The sequence below is a fragment of the Syngnathus typhle genome, linkage group LG12 (assembly GCF_033458585.1).
Source record: "Syngnathus typhle isolate RoL2023-S1 ecotype Sweden linkage group LG12, RoL_Styp_1.0, whole genome shotgun sequence".
Taxonomy (NCBI): domain Eukaryota; kingdom Metazoa; phylum Chordata; class Actinopteri; order Syngnathiformes; family Syngnathidae; genus Syngnathus; species Syngnathus typhle.
Window position 1 is genome coordinate 6,730,797 of NC_083749.1, and position 22,823 is coordinate 6,753,619.

The 22,823-nt window shown below is 43.8% G+C and overlaps 3 protein-coding genes across 4 annotated transcripts; 1 reads left to right on the forward strand and 2 right to left on the reverse strand.

Moving 5' to 3' along the window:
• The first annotated feature begins 2,703 nt into the window (after positions 1-2,703).
• Positions 2,704-4,752, forward strand: edf1 (endothelial differentiation-related factor 1). The gene is made up of 5 exons (XM_061293847.1): positions 2,704-2,939; positions 3,620-3,671; positions 3,752-3,912; positions 4,001-4,094; positions 4,307-4,752. Exons 1-5 carry the CDS (start codon positions 2,862-2,864, stop codon positions 4,366-4,368), a joined length of 447 nt encoding a protein of 148 aa, XP_061149831.1. The 5' UTR covers positions 2,704-2,861; the 3' UTR covers positions 4,369-4,752.
• cdca9 (cell division cycle associated 9) lies at positions 2,785-7,462 on the reverse strand. 2 transcript variants are annotated; one of them, XM_061293846.1, is made up of 10 exons: positions 7,288-7,462; positions 7,094-7,222; positions 6,799-6,836; positions 6,662-6,719; positions 6,534-6,592; positions 6,352-6,413; positions 6,212-6,280; positions 5,843-5,924; positions 5,475-5,561; positions 2,785-5,395 (listed from the first exon to the last, which is right to left on the reverse strand). In XM_061293846.1, exons 1-10 carry the CDS (start codon positions 7,397-7,399, stop codon positions 5,351-5,353), a joined length of 741 nt encoding a protein of 246 aa, XP_061149830.1. In that variant the 5' UTR covers positions 7,400-7,462; the 3' UTR covers positions 2,785-5,350. The 2 variants fall into 2 exon arrangements, with proteins under 2 accessions (XP_061149830.1, XP_061149829.1); XM_061293845.1 differs by having other exon boundaries at positions 2,785-5,561.
• Positions 7,463-7,742: 280 nt separating this feature from the next.
• Positions 7,743-21,092, reverse strand: LOC133163354 (inactive tyrosine-protein kinase PRAG1-like). Its single transcript, XM_061293157.1, has 7 exons — positions 20,800-21,092; positions 17,630-17,970; positions 15,909-17,554; positions 13,214-13,347; positions 11,096-11,862; positions 9,801-10,490; positions 7,743-9,446 (listed from the first exon to the last, which is right to left on the reverse strand). Exons 2-7 carry the CDS (start codon positions 17,891-17,893, stop codon positions 8,988-8,990), a joined length of 3,960 nt encoding a protein of 1,319 aa, XP_061149141.1. The 5' UTR covers positions 17,894-17,970; positions 20,800-21,092; the 3' UTR covers positions 7,743-8,987.
• Between the last annotated feature and the right edge of the window lie 1,731 nt (positions 21,093-22,823).

The following is a 22,823-nucleotide window of genomic DNA, read 5'->3' on the forward strand; positions in this document are numbered from 1 at the left end:
GAAGGGAGGAGGTACGAAGTGGGAAAGGATGGAGATCACGTTGCCATGATTCACAAAGTTCCTGAATAAAGACATTCTAATTCATTCTTGGACAATTAATGCATGTGCTTACACTCGCATAGGGTTGATAAAGATTGTTAATTGATGATTTTATTTTGATTTATTATTTCAACAATTGTATTACTATCGAGTTATTGGGAGTGGATTTAATAAATATGAATAAATAAAATACATTACGTTTTTTATTTTGTATATTATTTGACATGTTTCATTAAATTACAGATTTTGGAGTCAACACACAATTTATAATTTATGTTAAATCAATAAAATATTTAGTCTAAATAAAAGAGTATAAAAGGTGAGTGATGCAGGTCAAAGGTTACACAAGGTTCTCCGCAAAGAAACACCGGTAACGGAGTACAACGGAGACAGAATGACTGCTGTCACTGACTGAGCCTTTTCTGTGCACGCCATGAGTACAATAACATCTTTATGTTGGAGGTGGGGGAAAAAAAAAAAAAAACCGTCTACCTCTGCTGTTGTGACTCTTAAAATAAAGTATTCAAAATTGGATGGACATAATCAACTCACTTCCTGTTCACTTTCACCAGACGTATGTGGAAAATTTGATCTGGGCCATGAGAAAATTCACAAGTACATTTAAAACCTTTTAAAATTATTTTGCATAGAGTTGATGGTTATATTAATTGAAACATTATAATTGTATAAATAAGAGTTTGAATAAGCGTACTGGTTCGCTGGTACGCTTGAAATACGCTTTTCAGTAGCATGGCTAGCAACTGTACAAATTGTTTACTTCGCTATCATGCGCCGGTGATTTCAGAGTTAACTGGTAGATGATATAAGATGAATTTGCAAAGCAGCTGACTTTGTCTTCACTCACTTGCTGACATGTGCTGCTAAGAGGAAACAGGTGACCGAGGAATGTTCAGCAAAGTATCGGTGGCGCGCAGATGATTTGTTGCAACTTGAGACGGTCTGCTCCTTTTGAAAAGATATACACGTACAGTAGCGTGCAAAAGTCTTGGGCCGCCACTTGCTTTGTTGTTTTAACGACGTTTATCCACAGGAGCCAGTCAATAAAATTGTGGGAATAAATAAATCTGATCCTATTTACAGGACCATGAGAATTGAAAGTTGCACCAAGGAAGATGTCATCAGAGTTAATAAATTATTTTTGAAAGTCAGGTAAAACTTAAAATTAACTATAGTTACTATATGTAATTAGAGCTTTGATACGTTTTTGACTTTCAATTTATACTGTGTGAAATAAAGTTTTTAAAATAATAAATGTCGAGGTTAAGAGGTTGTTACGCGCTCTCTAATACTGTCAGACAAAGCAAAATATCTGTGGTTGGGGGGGGGGGTATGGGGAACAGATGATAACTGCCTGTTAATGCGTTTATATGTGACCTTGCTTCAGGAGAAACAGGAAGACATTTCTTAGAAACAGCCATCTTAGTTTTATTTGAATCTCCTCGCATGCACGTTTTTATTCAATTGTCATGCTTGCCCTGTCTCTCGTCTAATCAAGGGATAATATTTAACCATTTTTAAAGGTAAAATAAACTGGTTTGTGGTTTTTATGATGAACTAATATGTCAAACTCACTCAAAAATACCAAATCGCAGTGGCTGGATGTTAGACATAATACAACCCCCCGTCCGTGCACAATGAACGGAGCATCGTGCCGTAAGGTGTAGATTTCAAGTCTAAGTATACTATCTCTACGCCGGAGCTTTCCAAACTCACCAGTCGTGTATATTTAGCATCTCAAGCTGGTGGTATCCAAGCTGCAAAGGCAGGCTGTGCAATTATTCTCAGCCCAGCAAGGGTCAGCAGTGGCTGGTCCCGGATCAGTCTTGAGAGGACGCTGGCTAAGATTATTAGAAAAAAGTCATAGGTCACAGCAGCGTTTCCTCTCATACTAATGGTGCAAATGGCAAAAGTCAAAGGTAAACATATGTTGTCATTGAATAGTGACTTTCTTTAGCAAATTTGAAGACGGTACCCCCTTCCAAGCAAAGTTACAGGGGGGTACGAATTCTAACAGCAGCCCTGGTGGAATAAGTCATCCTGTGAGAATAAGTTCCCCCTCCCATGTTAGAACAGTGAGCCCTGGACTGACTGGGGTGTGGGGGGTCAGCAATTGTAACCCCCCCCCCCCCCCCCCCCCCCCGAGATTTATTCTAACTAATGTCAAAAGAATAAAAGAACTATTAACCAATTATAAAGGTTGCGGTGTTTTTATGGGTCGGATTGACGGAAATCCCTCTTAATAATAGTTTCTTCGCATACTTAGTCTTTTTTTTCGCCGAACTACAATCTAATTTTCTTAAACGTCAACGTAGCTTGACGTCATCAAGAGGCGCTACCCGATCCAATCGATTTGACCACGCACTAATATTCAAGCAGTTAATTTTTATTTATATCTAGTGCTATATTCTATTTAAATTTAGATATATAAAATGAAAATAAAATTGCCATTATGCTAGTAACTTTTTTCTTGAGAAAATTTTAGAAAATCAATTTAATTCTTTGTATTTCCATATTAAACTGAAAATGAAATAACGAGTCATTTTTCTATTTTTAATAACCGCTTCTAAGCGTAAAATCCAACGACCAACAGAGAAACAGGAACTACTGTTTACGGATACTCCTCTGCCTGACGTTGCTTTTGTCCAACTATATGTCGTGTTGTCAATAAAGCTTTGGAACACACGCGTGGTGCTTAGTAGTTGTAGAGGAAGACGAGTGGTGGCCACAAATAGCATCGAAAACTCGACATTTTCCGCGTTATTTTTATATTTTGAGCCTTAATATTACACATAGCTAAGAAAATGGCCGAAAGCGACTGGGACACCGTGACTGTTTTGAGGAAGAAGGGGCCGACCGGTGCTCAGGCTAAGTCCAAGCAGGTATCATGTCATTTTGCATCTTTCTAGTGGATAATTAGCCCACACAGTCACATCGAAACCCTGAAAGACATTTTGGAAAGGATCGATAAAATCGTCATACCATAGCGATTTCGTCAGTCGCCTGGCTAGCAAGTTAGTGCTTCGTGGGACGTGACAATCACAAAGAAAACAATCGTGTTATGAATGGCCTCAAAAAGATACAAACTCTTGAAAATGTGACGCGTTTAAAGTTCGAGTGTAATAGTTTGACGTTTAAGGTGGGCCAGTCCAACTCGTCACGCCGCTTTTGTAACTTGGTGACATTAGCTAATAAAGGCAGACCAGCTAACATTCAGGCCAACTTTCACTAGCCACCATGTCACCGAACCACTTGCCTCCCATTTCACATTCAAACAACTGACTTATACTATTTAAAATGCAAATTGTAGAAACAATTATGGTGTCTGATGATATCCAACAGTGTTGTTCGTGCATTTGTATCTAGTTAGCTTTAGCCAACACTAGCTCCTCCAAGTGTGACGTAAACACCGTCCTTATTTGCGCACTGTTTTGATCCAACTCGTGTCTATATTGGGTGTCATAATAAAAAATCATTGGCTATGACTAAAAAAAAAAAAAAGGATCCAATCAAGATGCATTTTTATCTTTTGAGCGAATATTTTGAAAATCTTTTCCTAAAGGCGATCGCCACTGCTCAGAGACGCGGCGAGGACGTGGAGACCACCAAGAAATGTAACTAACCATGCTGATGAAAATGCAATGTGCTGTAAAGGCGTTGCCGTGATAACAGTTTGCTCTGCTCTGACTCCAAGGGGCTGCAGGGCAGAACAAACAACACCTGGTCAGCAAGAATACGGCCAAACTGGACCGTGAGACCGAGGAGCTGCATCACGATAGGGTCCCCTTGGAGGTGGGCAAGGTGATCCAGAAAGGCCGCCAGGAGAAAGGATTGACCCAGAAGGACCTCGCCACTGTGAGGATGCCATGCAAAACGTACACCAAAATTACACGTGCTTCAGTTGGTTATGAGAACCCCTTTGTGTGTATGTATGTGTGTCCAGAAAATCAACGAGAAGCCACAAGTGATTGCCGACTATGAAAGTGGGAAAGCCATCCCCAGCAACCAGGTCATGGGGAAGATTGAGAGAGCCATTGGTAAACAGTGCTTGTTAACACTTCATCACTAATGATTATTTATTGCACAAATAATCTTAAAGGAATCATAAATATTTTCCCTTTGAATTGTTTAAAATTTATAATTTTTTAAAAATTGTTTTTAATCGCCTCGCTTTCAATGACTACTTTGTGAGATTTTGTTTTTTCTGATGCGTGACATACGGTGCCCATTTGTGATATTTGCTCTGCAGGTATGAAGCTGCGCGGGAAGGAAATTGGTCAACCACTGGAGCCCAAATCCAAGACGAAATGAAGATAAAGCCTCGAAATCAGCCCTTCCCTAGCCCAACCCCCTTCCCTTCCCCGGGCTGATGAGTCCAGCATTCCTGCCAAAGGAACTGACTGGACACCCCGCATCACAGGCTACACACAGACACAATAAAACAAAACAAGATGTTATACAATGCATGAGAGCTTTGGCTTTTTGGTTCTTTTGCTTCCACCCACCCTGGTGTGATGATAATGATACTTGCTGAGGTAAAACAGTTGCCAGCATGCTGATGGCCAAACATGCTTGAGTCTTGGCATTAGTTTCGCACACTTAGCGACAGTTGACATTTATGTCATTAACAGTGCAAAGCCTTTCTAATGTTCTGCTTAGTTTTCATTGCAAATAAACTGACATTTCACACTTCAAGGTGTTCTCTTTTTGGTCAATGGAATGCGTTAATATACTGCTTTATCAACACCACATGGTGCCCAAAGTACTTTACAATAACTCACATTCACAGAGTCATACACCAATGCCAGGCCGCTGCCATGCAAGGCACTGGCAGGTTCACATTGGGAGCAAATTGGGGTCAAGTGTCTTGCTCAAGGACACTTTGACATGGTGACCAGGGTTGAGGACCGACTCCAGACCCCAAAGTTGCGAGGCAAACACCACCGCTGGGTCACGCCACCAAGATACTGGCAATTAGAGGGTTCCCAAAGTTGCATTTCAAATACTGACCAGGAGGTGGCAACAGCGTAACGCGTCAAGACTGTCGTGTTTTGCAACAAGCCAGGTGGCGATCATTTTTGTGGCGTGAAATTTAATTTCCACTTAAAGTTAAAGCCGCCATCATCATGACAGGTCACTTGGGTGACGCACCCTGATCTGATGACTTGTCAGTCACATATCTTTATTTTGTCTAGTTGTAGCCACTTTTCACATCCATCCCGTTGTGTTAATTATTCCCTTTATTATAACAACTATAAAAAAATAGACAATATACATTAAAATAGAAGTAGTCTCATCTGTGGCAACGACCTCTTCCCGACACATATTCTATCAGTTTCTGTGAAGTCAGACAGAAAGCATTAACCATGTTGGCCTGTTCCCGCAAGAAAAGACAAGATTCTGAGGCAGCACTTAACCGAAAGCTCCTGCATTCGACGCAACGCCACTTCGTCCAACAGGTCAAAGTTGATTTCGTCCTTGGTCGCTTCCGAAAAGGACACCGTCTGGCATCAAGTAGCAATACAGAAACAAACACAATGACATCCACAGAAGGTGGATTCATGACTTTTGTTGTCGTCCAGGATTTTTCAAGTGTTTAGGGCATAATTCCTTTCCAATAACTAGTTCTATTAGCTAGCTGACTGTATTTGGGCATTTACATAGCTTAACCACCACTCATGTTGTTTCCATGATTTAAATTCAGAGTAGACATTCACTTTCAAATTTGATTGCAAACTATTTTGACATCCCCCAGATTACTGCTAATGCCCCCCGTGGTCAGTACCTGTCCACGTCCCGTGGTTACAGTGACGTGCGCTGCAGATCCGGCCATTGCGCAGTCCAACTCTCCCGTAGAGACCACGGACCTAGATAGGCAGAACAAAGGAGAGCTTCAGCCACAGGACTTTCGCAGAGGATACATCAGATGTCTCTCGATTTAAGCTAGTTGGTGGAAGCTCCTCCCTGCCTGATCCTTGCACCTCGATGGACATTTATGAATACTGAGAAGAACTTCCGGGTCGAGTTCAATATTATGAGGAGGTGAGTCAGTTGCAATTAAAAAAGAAAAAAACATGAGATGTGCATTGTCCAAAAGTAAATAACATCTATTAACGGCCCTGTTGTGCAACATCCAAACAAACCTACGGAATACCTGAGTTTTCTTCGGGTCAGTCTGTCGCTGGACTTTGTCAAGGGTCCTCCTTTGATGGAAGACAAAGTCCTGTGGAGATATGAAGAGAGAGTTTAACTAGGAGTGATCCAGACAGTGTATAGAAACGCTATGAGATGTACCTCAGGTTTCCTGTACTCATACCGCTGGCTGTAAGGTTACGGGCCCTTGCTTCTTTTGCCACCTGAAACCACAAAAAGGCACAATCAGTGTCACTGTATATGCTATAGCAAGCATCCAGTTGCTTCTGTGGAATGTAAAGTGCATTACAAATAAATTTATTATCATCATTATTATTGTGTACCTTGAGTGTCCTGCCAGAGTTCTTTGGAGTCAAACTGTCTTGAAGCGGTGTTGATTTTCCTTGAAAAGGCAAAACGACATTTTTCAAATTTTATATACAAGTCCAGGTCCAAAAAAATAAAACATTACCTTTGGTGCTAGGGACCCTCTCGAGGGTCCGTTGTTTCATCTCTGGGGACTCCTGCTGCTGCAAATCACACCACATAAGCGACTTAGCATTACTTTGACATACTTGCCAATGGCAGCAGAATCGCATAGCAGCTCACCTGCACAGCTAACGACACCTCGCTGGCTGACAATTCTTCTACAAAAAGGGGAACAAATCAAGCATGACGACAGCCTTACATAGATGGCGCCCTAACCGCTGAATTAATAGTTGTTGGCGCCATGTTAGATTTGACCAAGTGCAGTTGAGACGTATCGTTAACATATTAGAAACAATAGCTAATTAAAAATGGTACAAAAATGATACTTTTCTACACAAACACAATTAGTAGAGTGTATTAGCTGAAGCAGGCTGTCGAAAGGATAATAAGGTTGGAAAAAGAGAACCCGACTCACCAGTCAAATCCACAAAACGCATGTTCCGAATAGAAGGCGGCAACTTCATGAGCTCCACTTTAAATACTCTGTCGATATTTGCTAGTGTGTTGTCAAGTCTGCTCTCCAGTTCCATCATTCGTTCTTGCGCTGCGTGTCAAAGTTGGAGAACAGTAAGATATCGCAAAGACATCCCGACTACGTTGTTGTCTCACCTTCTTTCTCAACTTGTTGAATGAAGAGAGTAATTTTGCGTCCTCGGAATACCCTGCTTAATTCCTCCTGGTGCTTCTCTTTAGATGCGTTTCTTGAGCCCCTTGGTGGCATTTTTGCTTGCTCATAAGGAATTATTATTAATTAGGAGGGAAATGTCCGGATACCGTTTTATGTGTCAGGTGGAGACCGAAGACCTGAGTACGGAGGGCTACTATTGGCTATTATCCACGTTACTACATGACAACCCAACAAGGACAGTAGTTATTGGCTGCCAACCTTAAATGATTTTCAGGATCCAATCAAAAGACCGTTTTTAGAATTAGAATTAGCCTGCTAATGTGTCCGCATAGACAATTAAATTTTCTTGGTGTGTTAAATATTGTAATAAAATAAATACACAATACATGTTAAGGTTTTTTTTTTTGCTTCAAAAACATTATTCGAGCAACAAAGATTTGAAGTGAGAAAATAAAGGCAGTTTATTGGTAGACACATACGTATTCAGCAGTCAAAAGATGTTTTTAAACATGTTTTAAACCACATACTGTACATGCGATCCTGTTATCTAATCTCTCATCAAGCACTTTATTAGGAATATTAGGAATCAAATGTTTATTCCTTGGCAACAAAACAAGGCTGCCATGAATAAAAACTTCCAGTGATTACAACAAATGACGTCATAAATATTACTTTTAACTGTTTCTCATTCCCATGGCTTTATTAAGACCTGCTTGGGTTCTTTCACAATCAACTGTACAAAACCAAATGGGTTTGTGAAAATCCAGTTTCACAAAAAAAAAAACTGCCTTATTTACATATTGGCTTCACACACACACACAAGCAAGGAACTCAAGGCACAGCATCAACACAATAAGAACAAGTGAGCCAGGTGTTGCACAAGATGTTGTCCGGAAAGTACAGCCGATCAAACAAAACATAAGAATGCAATCCATCCCAACAGATAAGGTTACATTTTCTAGATGACACAGCAGTCCTCAAAAACAATGCACCAAGTAATACTTGAAATACAGCACGGAATACACAGCTTCGAACATTACGAATATGACAATACCTATTAGATTTCATTCCAAGAAGTCTTAGGGCCATGCTGAAAAGAAAAAGGAAAACACTGCATAATTCTACAAGCAACTCGTAGATTTTCGATTTAGTCAGATCATAGCCCTATCTGAAGAAAAGCAGTGCTTTGCCACCATCCTGTGGTATCTGTACAGAAGATTAAAATATTTTTGCAGGGTGGTCAATTATTTGCAGCAGGTCTCTGTACCTATCCCCTGCAAATAAGTGTGTACAACAAATTTACGTTATCACAAGATTCCAACATTGCTATGGAAGTGTTATTTTCTTTTCATTTTATTGCTTGGCCCTAATGCTTCTTGGGAATTTCAATCACGAGTTTGAAAGAGTGGCAGGATAAAAGTTCCCAAACGGACGGTCGGTAACACTAAAAAGGGTGTTGCGTTCACAGTGTCTCCTTTTGAAGAAGTAGAAAAGCACCACACAATTTGGACATTTGACACACTTATAGACAAACGCCCCCCTGCCTTCCTAAAAAATATAAACAAAAACAGTGAATAAACACAAGCGGGGACCCAAAGACAGAACTTTGGGGGACTCCACATTTTGTGGCCTTGTGTCTCAATACTTTTGTCCAACCAGTGTATGACAACATCAGTCAGGTTCACGCAACACCTGCGCTCTGATACTTGAGCGAGTAGAGCAGCTCGGCGGTGTGACAAAGCGCCAAAGGATGCGCTGAGGAGAAGTACTGGCAGCACAGCCAGTCCTCCAGCTCGGTGTTGCGCTCGGGTTCTAGTGACCGCTCGGCGAACTTCATCATGAGCAGTGCCCGCTTCACATCCAGCCAATTGAGGAGGCCCTCATGCCGGGCGCCGTCTGGCCCCGGGCCACGACCGCCCGGCCCGTGCCTCTCCCACTGCTGGTCCATCAGGTCCTTCCTGGGTCCCCAGAGGAGGCTTTGCAGGACACGCTTAGCGTCCTGGATGTGGATGCGCTTGATGGGGTCTGGTTGGAGCAGAAGCCGAGCCAGCCTCTGGAGGCCGGCGGAGTACAGCGACACGGCTGGGATGGCTGGCAAGTCCTCGCAGCGGTAGTCCTGCTCCTTCAGGGCCGGACTCACCTCCAAGGGGAAAACAAAGAAATATTTACACTGACACAAATTGTATCGTTGGAAAGTTTAATGTGATGAAAATAAAGTTGTGAGATCCTAAATAAAGGGGCAATTTTTCAAGAAAAAAGGCATCTACTTTCAAGTACAAATACTTATTTTTCTGGGTATTTGCAAACCCTTTGGATATTTCTGAGGAAGTAATAATTTTAAAGAAAAAAAGATATTTTCAAGATAGTACACTATCTGGTATTTCTTGAAACATGTATACATTTTTGAGAAGAAAATAATAATAATAAAAAAAAAAAGTATATTTGTACATTTTCCAAATACTGCCAGTGGTAGTTATGTTTCTTCAGGACTCACCTCAAAGGGGTTGGGCTGGTGGAGGAGCTCGTAGATCAGGATACCAGTCTGGAACTCGTCAAATTTGCGGTACTGGGCAGCGGACACGATCTCGGGCGCCAGGCGAGCGTGGTCCCGCTTGACACGGGGGTCCACGCTGGCGGACACGGAGTCCTCGACAGAGCGACGTTTGGCTTTGGCGAAGTTACTGATGAGGAGTCGAGGGAGGTGACGCTGACTGAAAGCGCCGCTCGTCTCTGTCTGCTGAGGAGACGGTGACGGGTTTGGAGGGTGAGGAACCAGGAGGAGGTTCTCCAGGCACAGGTGGCGGTGCGTCACGCCGTGTTCCTTCAGGTGCTCCAGGCCGTGGCACAGCTGGAGCAGCAGGAAACAGACGCGCCGCTCGTAAACCTCCGGCTGGCTTTTGTGGAAGGCCTCAAACTCGCGAGCAAAGTCAGCCGCCGTCTGCCGGGGGATCTCGGGCGTGATGACCACCACCTGCTCGCACTCCGCCTGCTGCCTGCGCGGCTTGGGTGAGGACGCAGGCGATGCTGATGCGAATGCCTGGTCGGTGGGCAGCATGCTCTGGGGTACGCATGCCAGGAAGTGGCCACAGTCCTGCTGGAGGTTGAAGTGCGGGGGCATACTTTGCTGCACCGACAGGCCGTACAGGTGACCCTGCTTGACCTCCGCAGACGGACTCTTGCAGATCTGATGAGGGAGGAGGGGGAGGAAAGAAAAAAAGAAGCGGGCAAAAGGAATGGGAGAGGAGAGGGGAGGGGAGATGTCCAAAAGAGTGGGGAGCCAAGACACAAGAAAGGAATTTCTATTAGCAGTTTCAAGGTCAATGCCTTCATGTGAGACACATGCAAGGCAGGAGGAATTCTCAGAATTCCGGATCCTAAAAAACATTCCAAAGGCTCACCACAAACTGTCCAAAAGTGAGTACAACATATTGGAGGTATGGTTGGCTCCACCCTTAAACGTCTAATTAGAGAGTGGTAGTGAGTGGAGAGATGGACAATGGTTTGAGGTCATTCGGGATATATCTGATTGTAAATTCCACCGCAAGATGAATGGGTGAGCTTCAAATTCTGTACAAAGAGCCACTTACGACCGAGTACACACCCCTCCTCGAGTTGTGTTTACTTTGGAGCCATGTTGTGTGCCCTTGTGGGACCAACCCCTCTGACGTCCCAGAACAAATATAACCGGCGCCTGATTTTAATCTGATGAGCATTCTTAACTTGTAAATCTGGAACTAAGCAAAGGGTCACCTAAACTGCCTTGATGACAAAATTTAGTATTTGTGTTACCTTCACGGCGTAGGAGTTGCTGGGGTCGGAAGCACAGGCGGCCGAATAGTAGACAGCGTCACCTGCGTTGCAGCTGGGCTTGTTGGACGTGAGCCTGAACAACGACCAGTTGCTCTCCTCGAACCTCAGCCGGTTTCTCTGCGAGCCTGTGAAGTGCTCCTCGCATTTGAGAGCCAAGCGGCGCAGGGACTCGGCGTACAGGCCACCCAGCTTGGAGTACACGCCCTCCCGGCTGTCAATGTTACTCAGGAGGGTCTGCAGCTGCAAACTGGAGCCCAGGTTGTGTGTCGCCCCCATCTCGGTGACCGGAAAGGGGGCGCTTAGCTGGGGGGAGGAGGAGCAGGTGATGCTACCTCGGGAATGGACACCTAAACGACCGTGATTCTTAAAAGGCTCGTCCAAAGTTCGGGATCTGGAGGGTCGGCCGAGTGGAGCGAGACAGCGCTCCAGATACTCATTTGAGGAGAAAACGGGTCTCGGATCTACTGGACTAGATGGTAAACTGGCCCGACAGCTGGAGTCGTTGGGTCTGCACACGTTGTTTTCAGACCCGGTGAAAGGTAAGCGTGGATAGGCCCGGACAAAGGCTTTGGAAGTGGCGCTGTCGGGGGCTGACACGGTGCGGTTGACCATCTTCTTCTCCGGCAGTGGAGGCGGCTGGTTGGCCGTGGTGCTAAAAGTTGGAGGGCGAGGAGAACCCGGTGCTGACGCGACAGGACTTCTCAGGAACGGAGAGGAGCAGGACAGCCGTGATCCATCACGAGAACCTGAGGAGAGATTACGGCTTCAGTCCAGCGTGTGTAGGATTCAACATCCGCTTTCGACAGAGTACGTTTTCCTTCCGACTAATCCCAGTTCAGATCTCCTTACCTCGTTTCTGTAACACAGCCGGAATCTTCCACAATCCAGGACTCATACTAAAACTCCAAACTCCGTCTTCCATCCACACTTGAGACATTCGCAAAGCGAGATTACTTGGTGACTTTTAGCAGCGGAGGAGCCAAGATACTGACATAATTGCGTGGTACTGCCTCCAATAACTAACTGCAAGGAGGATGTAGCCAATCCCTTTTTCCCTCTCTTTATCGGACTCCATAATTATCTCTAAACAAACTGGAAGTCAGGAAGTCGCCGCAATTGCAAGAGAACTTTTTCCTCCCAAAACCATAAGCGACATGCTGCTTGTTCCCTGTCTGAGGTCTTTGGCAAAGTCCTAAAAAATGGTTTCTGGTGGTTCGTCTCAGTCACAACAAAGTGTGAAAGAGGAAGCGATAAGAAGACAGACAGCCGCAATAAAACCTTGGGTGTTCCTCTACTTGTTTGTGTGCACTTTTACTCTGAACAAAGTGCATCAGAATAGTCCAACACAGCAGCAACATTTTTCCAATCGAACCATTAGCTGTATACATTGTCAACCCATCTGGGCCACAAAGCATACAATGGTAACAAAAATGTCTCAAGTTCCAAAAGAGGAGCACACAACAATTGTTCCATTATAAATATGCATATTTTCACTTAAGCCTAAAAATAAACTGCAGATACTTCCACTTTCACATCACACGTATAAATGTGTGACTTCCTTGTTCCTCATTACAAACCCAGAAAGTCCCCTTTTTTCTAACCGCAAAAGCAGAGATGACCCTGTCGTTTCAGTTCAATAGCTTTTTACCACTGCATTGGCTGGCTCTACTCCACTCAAGTTGGGGCTTTTTTGGCTTTAAAAGAGTACAACGGGGAAACTGCTACTAATCTGTTTTGACTTCTTCATAAATTTAATCAGAGAGGAACCCTCAAAGGGCCACAAAAATCACTGCGGCAAAGTGAAAATGAAAGCTAATGTGAGGAGAAACGGGATTAGCTGTAGTGTTTGTGTCCTCAAATTTTACAATAGCCCCTGTCACGCAAATCCCGTTCAAAAAACCTTTGCGGGGGTCTGGCCAGTGAATCTTGGGTGTTCAAGTGCACACAGAGAGTGAGTGTGTGTGAGACAATGAGCGGCCAGAAGTGTTTTATGTCACTATCGGCTCATCACTAGGTAGTAAAATAAGAGTACCGGCCTCGACCAATAGTAATCAGTACTACAGAGCGGAATCGGGGCATTCGATCAAAGCAACTCACCCGAGTCAGCAGTCAGACTGTCGGTGGAGGCAGTCGGCAGGCCGGCGCTGCTGCCCAGGTCTCGAGGTGATGCGGCGGAATTCTCCAGTGAGCGGTTCAGTTCCATGTTGCTGCCGCTCAAGTGAGCGGACACTCTGAGGTAAAGACAGACAAGAAGTGGGCTCAGAAAATACTCCCGAGTCACATTTAATTGTTGCATATTCACTTCCTGATTTGGTACAATACAACCACATGGTCCAACTTCCCATTCCCGCTTCTGCAAACGGAGAACGTACTCATTTTCCAATCAAGGCGCTCAATTAAGGTGATTGACAGCCACTCACTTGTCTGATAGATGCCGCTAATGGTTCAGGCAAACAGCGTTTTGTCCTAGTCCTCCATTGCCTCCATTACAAAACGACTCACGCCGTCATTCATCTCGCAACCTTCATCTCTGACGTAAATCAACAGACGACGAGGATGAAGAGAAGATAAACGCTCCTCAAAGGTTTCTGCTGTCATTTTCGACACCAAAGGAACCGCCGTCAAAGGCGTATGACGCAGAGGCACGTCTGCGCAAGTCTGTGGACAATGTTTTTCCAAAACATATGATTTTCCATGTGGAAAGAATGTCTCATGCTGCCTGTTAGCGATGGATGACCTACAAGTCTCTTAAAAGGTTGATTTTATTTTCAGTTACTTTGGTTGAAAAACTTCTGCTCCTCACCTCAGCCTAGTTAAAAAGAGTTAAGTCAATTTGATTCAACTTAAGTGCTCACTGTGCTCCTAAAAATAATTCTATGACGCCCTGTAGATGGATTTTTATAACGAAAGACAAATGAATTATTTATGAGATGTGGTGTTCAGATATTTGATAAGATAGGATGGTTGTAAACGATCATCCCGCAAGTACCATGGAAGTTTTTATCCTGATACTATGTAACATAAAACGACTTAACAAAGGTTGCAGCATAAAGATACAGATGCTTGAGAAAGGCTGAGGGGAAAATAAGGACAAATTACAGGCTGGTGGTCAAAGAAAGCATAAAAAAAAAAAAAAAGCCAATTGCCAGCCCACAAACTAAAAGGCATTTCGTCACAACAAAAAAACGCACCACTCACCAGGATGTTTGTCCCACTTATTTTTGGGATTCCGAACTGCACTTAATCAACATCCTAATTGCACATTTCCTGCAAACAGATACCAACACTTCCTTTGCTATAAAAAGACGCCACACAAGCTTGTCATTTACAATTCCGTGACCGCACTGACCCGGTTTTGCAGTGTACATGAGCATCTAGCAGTGAATGACACGCATTACTTACAGTTGCACTGTGGAACAGAGACAAGGCATGAACCAAAAACAAAATGATTACACTGAATTGTGACTAAACAGAGGTGTGTGTGTGTGAAATTACCTCGCCTGACATTAACTTATGACACATTTGATGAGATTTGAGAAAGGTGGGGCTTGGAAAGATTTCCAGCTGACTCAGAATTTAGAGGAGCCATAATGTGACGCAACACTTCGATACAAACACGCAAGCATCTTACCTTCGAAAGAAGAGTTCACAGACTAGCAGACTCCAACCCACGCCCGAAAAACAAACAACAAGCTTCACGATCAGCCTGGTGGCTTTCGAAAGTCCTCAAATAAGATGTAACCGAACGCTGGCACCACCCGGGTCATAGCTGTATTTAAAACTCCCAAATCAAGCGCTCCCGTATGGTGAGCGCTCACATGGCGAGTGATGACTGGCCAATCTATTAATTCTACTTCTATTGATGGACACTGTGACTGCCAGAGTGGGACAGTTTGGGTGTTGCCCCGAGCAACAATCTGTTCAGCAGAGCTCCTTCCCTTTGGCTATCTCCAGCTGACCCGCTCTTGAAGCTATTTACAATTTTACACATACTGCACATGTACATATTACCTGCACATGACTACTAGTGCAAAATAAGGGCTAATCAAAAGCAAGAAAGGAAAAACTATCTGTGACTTTTAAATGATTAAAAAAAAAAATCTAAAAAGATCATGCATCATGGGGGCACATGCAAACGCATCAACTTGTTGGGTTCAGGTTCATTATGACCCACTTGGCTGTTTTTGACATTTTTAAAAACCTCCACATTCATTGTCCAATATTTTCAATCGCCAAATCACCATTATCGTGCAAGCAAAAAAATCTGACCAAAAAAAATATATATTTTACAAAAATTATTAGTTTAAAATAATAGTATTTCAAATCATGCATTTTTTTTTTAAACTTCATCAACAACATTTAGTTGTGCTCAAAATTCTGAAACTTGATAATTATTCCAATTTGGAATGAAAAAACTCACAACTGTTTCATCTTTGTCCTCTATTTTTAATGGCTCAGTCTATCAAGCTGCAGTCAAAACAAAGGTCACTATTTAACAGTGTGTTCATTTGAATTTAAAAAAAAAAACTCCCATTACGAGCATTGAATAGAACAAGGCGTGCATTTAGGAGGGATGCTCTGCCGGTTTGAATGGAGATTAAATAAAGCTGCCACACAGTTGACAGCACTCAGGTACTGTATAAACTACTATCAGAGAGCAAAATATATTTATTCTGGCATGACTAAGTGCCCGTCTTGAGTGCTACATTATGCGCAAAAAATGAATTACAGAGCCATTAATGCTAATGCCCAATCAAGCGCAGGTAGGATAATGTCTATTTGTCATTCTTACCTGTGCTGCTTCTTGGGTGGCGGCGGTGGAGGTGCTTGGTTGGTCTCATGGGTGGTTGATCCCTGCCTGCCTTCTGCCAGATGCTCTGTTGAGCTCTCATGTTGCTTGGCCGGCATGCTCCTGCTCCTCTGCTTGGCCTCCTCCACTGCGACGACACCCTCGCTGTACCCCTGACAGACACCATTGTTGGGCAGGGGCGGGGGAACCGTGCCTGGCTCTGTCATCGGAGGGGGGCTGTTCGGAGCCTTGCTGCAGACTCTGGACTCCTTCCAAACAGCAGCGCCATTGAGCGGGCCTGTCACACGAGATGTTGTCCGGGGATTAGTAGTCAGCGTCTTCTTTTCAGCCTCTTTCCGCTCTCTCTCCTCCTCCTCTTCTTCCTCATCAATACGACAGTTCCAGGCGGAGTTGTGATGGTGTTGCTTGTGCCAGCGCTCACTTGCTCCCAGGCTGTGGTTTTCTGGCTGAACCTTGAAGTGTCCCTCTTTGGCAGAGACCAAGAAAAGCATGGAGAGTTCAGGGAGGGGAACGGGAGACGATAAGGACGGAGAGAGGCTGGAGGTGCCCAGTTTGGGAAGGTCCGGAAGTGGAACCGGTGACGAGATGGATGGTGACAGGCTGGAGGTGCCAAGTTTGGGTGACCGGGTGGTCCTTTTTGGTGGGATGGGCGGGCTAGATTGTGGTCTGGGTTGTAGCGAGGGAGCCAGGCTGGATTCTGTAACCAAGGAGGGGACACTGCGGCTGGGGCTGGGCCAGCGGAAAGCAGTGCTGCTCGGGTCCTTTTGTGCTGTGGGGCTAAAGCGGCACTTGATGCTGACGGCTGAATCGGGACTGCTCAGGTAGAAGGTCCTGTTATTCTCTGTGTGAGTAGCCATCATACTGATGGTTGCCCGCTGGCCTTCTTCTGTCAGTTCAGAATTATAAGCCTGGTCTGGTGAACCCAGTTGGGTTTGCGCTCCCTTACCCTGTGGCCTGCGCTTTTTCTTGGTGCTCTCTGCATAAATGGGCTCCGAGTCTGGACCATTGGGGGAGCTGGGCGTCGAGTTAGCTTGCGGGCTCCCAACAGAAGCCTCGGTCACAGGAAGTGAATCTGTGCTGCTACCGAAGGAGGAGGAGGAGTCTAATGGGCTGTTTTGTTTGGACGTGACAGGAGGATAGTGGATGGACGGCTGACTATTGTTTAGAGTGTCCAGAGATAAGGCTGTGGTTAAGGAACTGGCAAAAGTGCTGGACGTCTTGGCAGTTAGCACAGCGGTGCTGCTATACCTGATGCCATTGCTATACGATTTGGTCGGACTGGTCGGACCGATGTCCGTAGAATTCTCTTGCAAAAAATTTGCTCTCTGTATGGCACTACTGAGGTTAGAAGTGCTCTTGGCTCTTGGGGAGGTGGTACTATTCTGCTGCCTGCGGGTCTCTTCATTGACACTTAGAGGACATCTAACTTCATCTTGAGTGACCAACATGTTGCTAATGATTATGGAGTCTTTGGACAGAGAAGAAAAGCAAAAGTCTGGCTTGTTGTCAGGACTTTGAAGAGTTGGATCTCTAAGGCCCTTACTGCAATTTTTACTGTCGATGTAAATCGAGGAGAGATCCAGGATCTTTTTCAGACCCAAACGCTCCACTTGGCTCTTTGTGTTTTTCTGTCACACAGAAACAAATGGTAAAAAATATGAACAAACAGTATGACAGATTTCAAACCAGTTGAGAAGATTCACCTGCTCTATGTTCATGTTGACATCAGCCATGGTGTCGCCTGTGTCCAAACTCATCATGGTGGGCTTGACGGCGATGGTGGGCTTGCTGTAGGGTGAAGACGCCGTCACTGCGTTGTCGTCATCGCCTCCGCTCTTCGGACACGTGGCGGCGGGTGCGGCGCCGGCCGGGCGGCCTGTGGTTTTGTGTGCGCTGAGCTGGTGGAAGCAGTTCTTGCAGGAGCCGGGTTTCCACACGTGTTCTGCAAAGTCGCTACACACTGACATCTTCGGCTTCGCTCGATCAGCGGAAGGTCAGAAGTGGCAGTGGAGCGTTGCGCCACAGACGGGACACGATCTCATGGCTGCCGAGGTTGTGGCGGATTAGGGAGGAGAGGAAAAAAGACATGAGTTTAAAATAAGTGGGTATATTTTGCTCATGTCCTTTCCTTCTTCCGAGCAACATAGCTATTTTTTGAGCAAGGCATCATGGTGCTAATTTTGCTTTGGGATGCTCATATGACGTATGACATGTCACAGCAAAGTCACTCATTTGGTCATACAAAATCCAGTTTTTAGTTATGTATGAAACAATTTAATCTATTTATATGAATAGCTGTGTACCTGCTTTTGTAATTGTAAAAATCAAATATATTAAAAGTCATTATTTTGCAATTAAATAAATATCAATAATGATTTTAACTAATAATTAATTTACAATAAATCAATATTAATTATTATACACATAAATAAATTAGATGGAAATAATGTTGTCAAATGATGTATTCAAAATTATTTTCTATTGTAGTTATTTAAAATGAAAAACAAATTGCAATAATAGATTTGTATTAGACAAAAAGCTGAAAAATGGAAATGCCCACTTCAATCTTATTTATTATATATTACAGTACGTGTACTTTCCCAGGTTTGCTTGTTTTGGTTACCATAAATGTGGAATTTTGGAATCTGCTATCGGAGATTAAAAGAATCCATCATGTCTGCCTTCCGTCAGTCTAACGTCCAAATATAAAAACAGCTACAAGGGAGCCTGATCTCAGACATTCATTAGGATATAAATGTCAACTGCGGCTGTAACATAAGAAGTGCTGGTATTTCTTGTTCTCATGGCCTTCTAAATTAGAGGCCATGCAGTGTCTGTTGAAGCACAAAAAACAACAACTGAGCAAGCAAAACAGAGGCTGCTTGTTGTGAACCCTGGTGACATGAAAGTCTTCCCGGACCCTCAGCGGCCCCCGACATGCTGCAGGAAGACTGACGAGCCTCAAACATCCCGGAGGTCGGAATGTAAGGAATGTTGAAAAGGCGCAAGTCTCACCAGGGTGAATCTCACACTCAGGGAAAAAAAAAACCTCCTCCTCTTCTAAAGATGTGTGAGTGTCCTTGGACAAACAAAAGCTCCCACCTCCTGTCGAACAGGGGTGACAGCGATACGATCAACACCACTTCACAAGAATCGGGCGTTCCTCTTTATTTTTCCTTACCCTGTTTTAATCACCTCTCAACAAGGTGTTGCAATGACACACGAGCCCATTAGAGCAGCTCGCAAAAACATGTTGCTCATTCGTAAGAAGGATATCCCCAAGCTTCCAGAGAAAAACACAATTGTGAAGCCTTAGGAAGTAGGCGACTTCCCGTTGTTTTAAAAAGTACAAAATAATTCATTTGTGTTTACATTTGACTTTTTTTCCGTCTGACTCACTAGAGGTTCGCTCCATGTTTGTTTAGTTGGGTTTGTAACGAGAGCCTCGCCTATCGACCTTGTGTTATCCAGTCCAAACCAAATGATGACTATCGGAAGCTCATATTTGGTTTTGGCATTCCTTTGGTTGCGGTTTCAAAGTGTCTTCGGCTTTCGGCCATAAAAGCTGACTTGATTTAATGTTCGTTTACATGACAACAACGCCAAAGGACAATTTTTTACCTTTACGTTGACGTTTCCACGTAAAAGTAATAACGTTGCCACGGCGAGTATGCACAATTAATTGATCTGCTGTCATAACTTGGAGGGGGTTTGCTAGCTAAATTGAATCCCATTGGTTATCATATTAGACAAAATTCATTCGAGAACATTTTTGTGTTAGCTCTGCCCTTTCCCCTCCAAACAAAAACTCCCGCTACATCTCTATTTGCTCATTACGACGCCTGCCGTTGTTTGACAAGACCTAGACCCAACTGTCGACATTCCCCACCCCTTCTCAAGCTCCAATATTTCTCACTTCCTCTTACGAAAAAAAGCTGCAAAAGTTCAATCACGTGACAACGTTCAAAATAACAGAAACATGAATGTGTTAAGACGTCACCAGAGGAGCTAAGGAGTGAACCTGAAGGTTGAGAGATGCTGTCAGCCAAAATGCAAATGTGTGGAAAAAATGCAAACTATTGAAAACTTTCTTGTTGTCGGGCAAACACCGTTTAAATACCCCAATAAAAATCAGCCAGCAGAAAGATGCAAATTAGTATTTGCCGGAATGCTGGTCTCTGAGCATTTACTGCAATGGAAACATGCTTTGTGAATCCTCACAACTGGTCCTTGACAGTCATGACAGAAAAACTTTCACGGAAAGGAACCACGTTTATAACTGGGGGTCTTAAGTTGCCATATCTTACTTTAGACAAGAGTAATTGTGCATCAGAACCAACAATTAGTACAATCTGACTAATAGGGTGCAATAAAAAGGTATAATAAGGGCTTATCAATACACAAAAGCTCCTCAAACTGCACTTTCGTATAGTCACCTATTCTTCTATAAATAATCAGTCTGAAGTACATCTAAAAATTATGAGGAAATCAAATGAAACAAATTATGATCTGGATGGGAATTTGCTAACTATTGCCCACGAGCCGTTGGTTGAGCACCCCTGCTTAAAGTGCAACACTTGAGTTTGAATGTAGCGCTCACACAAATAAATCGAGTTTTCTCCAAAAAGTGTACAAAATATCGGCGTGACGTCATCGATCAACAAAAGACTTGAAAAGTGTTGACAACGTGAGAACAACTTTAACATGAAACGTGTTTTTAGAACCCATGTTTTCTTAAAAAAAATATATATATATATGGGGCTTTGAACGTGTTTTCAAAGCGATCAACACTTGAGTGAAGTTATAATGTATAATGAGTGATTATTATTTACGAATTATTAGCTATATTAGCTTGAAATGACCGGAAGCTTACCTGCTCGGACTTTGTATTTTTGCCTGGCAACAAGAAATCAACCTCGCCAAAACCTTAAAAACTAGAGCAGAAAACAAAAGTCGAGTGTTCTCTGCTGGTCCTGGAGCACTGCTATATCCGTTTTGTGTCTTGATGACTTATCCCCCCCCCCCCCAATGCGACAGGTTCTTAAGGCGGTGGGTTGCTTGGTCTTGTGGTTGCAGAGGTGCGTGCACGTTGGTGCTATTTGCTTGAATGAGTGTGAATGAATGTGAGTGTGCTGTGCAGAGGTGCAGCACGAATCCTCTGCAGCAGCTTGGAGGGAAGGACGAAAGGAGGAAGGGAGGGGAGGTGGGAGGTGGGAGGAGCCCACAGCAGCCATGCTGTCTGACCACTGGTGGCTTTTTTATTACCTCCACCAAGGAGGAAATTATGTATATCGTTTTTGTAGTGTGGTGAGTGAATGGGTATGGATGCAACCCAGTGAGTTGCTTCAATATAGAGAGAGGATCTGGTATTAATCATGATTAAGAACTGAAATTTGGATTTAGCTCGTAAATGCTGCGGGGGCGGGGGGCAAACAAAATTGGATTGAATTTGCGGTGTGTCTTAATAGCTACCATGTGGATGCTTTTAATGACTGCATCAATAATACCACACATGATGAGCAGTAAAAAAAAAAAAAAAAAATAAACCTTTTGATGTAGCTGGAGGTACACCAAAGGTTTTTTTCAAGCCGCTTCCCGCCCCCCCTTGGACCCCCCTTGGACTGTTATGCTTTGAATACTCTGAGCCTGGTTGGACTCCTGCATAGTCTACCAAAGTACCTGCTCTTGAAAATAAGCGCACAGTCTTTGCTGCTGCCGGATAGCATGCAGTCTATCAATAAATCACAGGTAGCCGCTCATTTTTTACAACACTTACTTGAATGAAGCGAACATGGTCGGCTGGAGGCGAGCCAGGATCATGAAATATCTCTGTGATGTGTGAGGTGTTTTCCCATCACCTTTTCCCAGCCTGCAGCTCTGCATTACAATCGGATAAACACACAGCAATAAGTCATTGGAATGGTTTGCGTGGAAAGACACATTTTGATGCTTTTTTTTTTCTTTTTTGCTGCAATTGTACCTTTCTCACAGAATGAATTATTCAGAAGACATTCATCTCAAATTCAATCTGGCGAGGAGTAGGTAGAAGGTTTTAATGCAAGCAGCGACTAATTGACTTGTAACGATGGCAGCCATTATAGAGATCGCAGACATTTGGCCTATCTCCACTACGGAGGACAACCCCAGAGAATTACCATTGGAGCGACTTAATCAAAGCGATTAGAATTTTATTAATAGCTTGCTACTGGCAGTTTGACTCCCGTGTGTACGTCCTCGATTGTGTGTGTTCACCTCGGAAAAATAAGAGTACAGAAAAATGCTGCGTCCTCCATCTCGATAATCCTCTTCTCCGAGCTGTTGCAACCTTGACTGTCTCGCTTCTCCCTGGAAGCCCTTTCATTATATTTTTATTTATTTTTCAACTTCACTTGGTTGTTACAATGTGCTCCAATCTTAACATATAGAAGTGCAGCTTCATCGAGCTTGGTCACACGGCGTGGTGACCTATCACCCAACGACTAAGCGAGGAAGGTCACAACGTTTTTCTCGGGGGTTAATTAACAAAGCAGGTATTGTGCTTCTTTTTCAGTCCACTTCACCGTGTCACTTGGCATCAAGCGCAGAAAGACCCATAAAAAAAACAAAAAAAAAACTAAAGCATCCTGACCTGACACCAAAAGGTATTTGTTTGTTTGGCCTGCATGTGAATGCTCAGCACTTGCTTGAACTCTGACTTGTGACACGATCATGGACACACTTGTGTTTTCTGTATTTACTGCTACAAAGACCCTAAGGCAGGGGTGGGCAAACTTTTTGACTCGCGGGCCGAACTGGGTTCTAAATTTGGACCGGAGGGCCGGACCAGGAGCAGATGGACGTAGGCGTTGTGTGAAGTCATATAAGCGACCTGTAAAGGTCATTGCATAAAAGATCTTG

Coding starts and splice junctions, on each gene's coding strand:
- edf1 (XM_061293847.1), top strand. CDS start 2,862: ATGGCCGAAAGCGACTGGGACACCGTGACTGTTTTGAGGAAGAAGGGG. Junction 3,672..3,751: donor CGTGGAGACCACCAAGAAAT/GTAACTAACCAT, acceptor TCTGACTCCAAG/GGGCTGCAGGGCAGAACAAA. Junction 3,913..4,000: donor CCCAGAAGGACCTCGCCACT/GTGAGGATGCCA, acceptor ATGTGTGTCCAG/AAAATCAACGAGAAGCCACA.
- cdca9 (XM_061293845.1), bottom strand. CDS start 7,399: ATGCCACCAAGGGGCTCAAGAAACGCATCTAAAGAGAAGCACCAGGAG. Junction 7,223..7,287: donor TCAACAAGTTGAGAAAGAAG/GTGAGACAACAA, acceptor TTTGACACGCAG/CGCAAGAACGAATGATGGAA. Junction 5,925..6,211: donor CTGACCCGAAGAAAACTCAG/GTATTCCGTAGG, acceptor CTGCCTATCTAG/GTCCGTGGTCTCTACGGGAG.
- LOC133163354 (XM_061293157.1), bottom strand. CDS start 17,893: ATGTCAGTGTGTAGCGACTTTGCAGAACACGTGTGGAAACCCGGCTCC. Junction 11,863..13,213: donor CAGTCTGACTGCTGACTCGG/GTGAGTTGCTTT, acceptor ATCTCTCCTCAG/GTTCTCGTGATGGATCACGG. Junction 9,447..9,800: donor ACCAGCCCAACCCCTTTGAG/GTGAGTCCTGAA, acceptor TTCCCCTTGGAG/GTGAGTCCGGCCCTGAAGGA.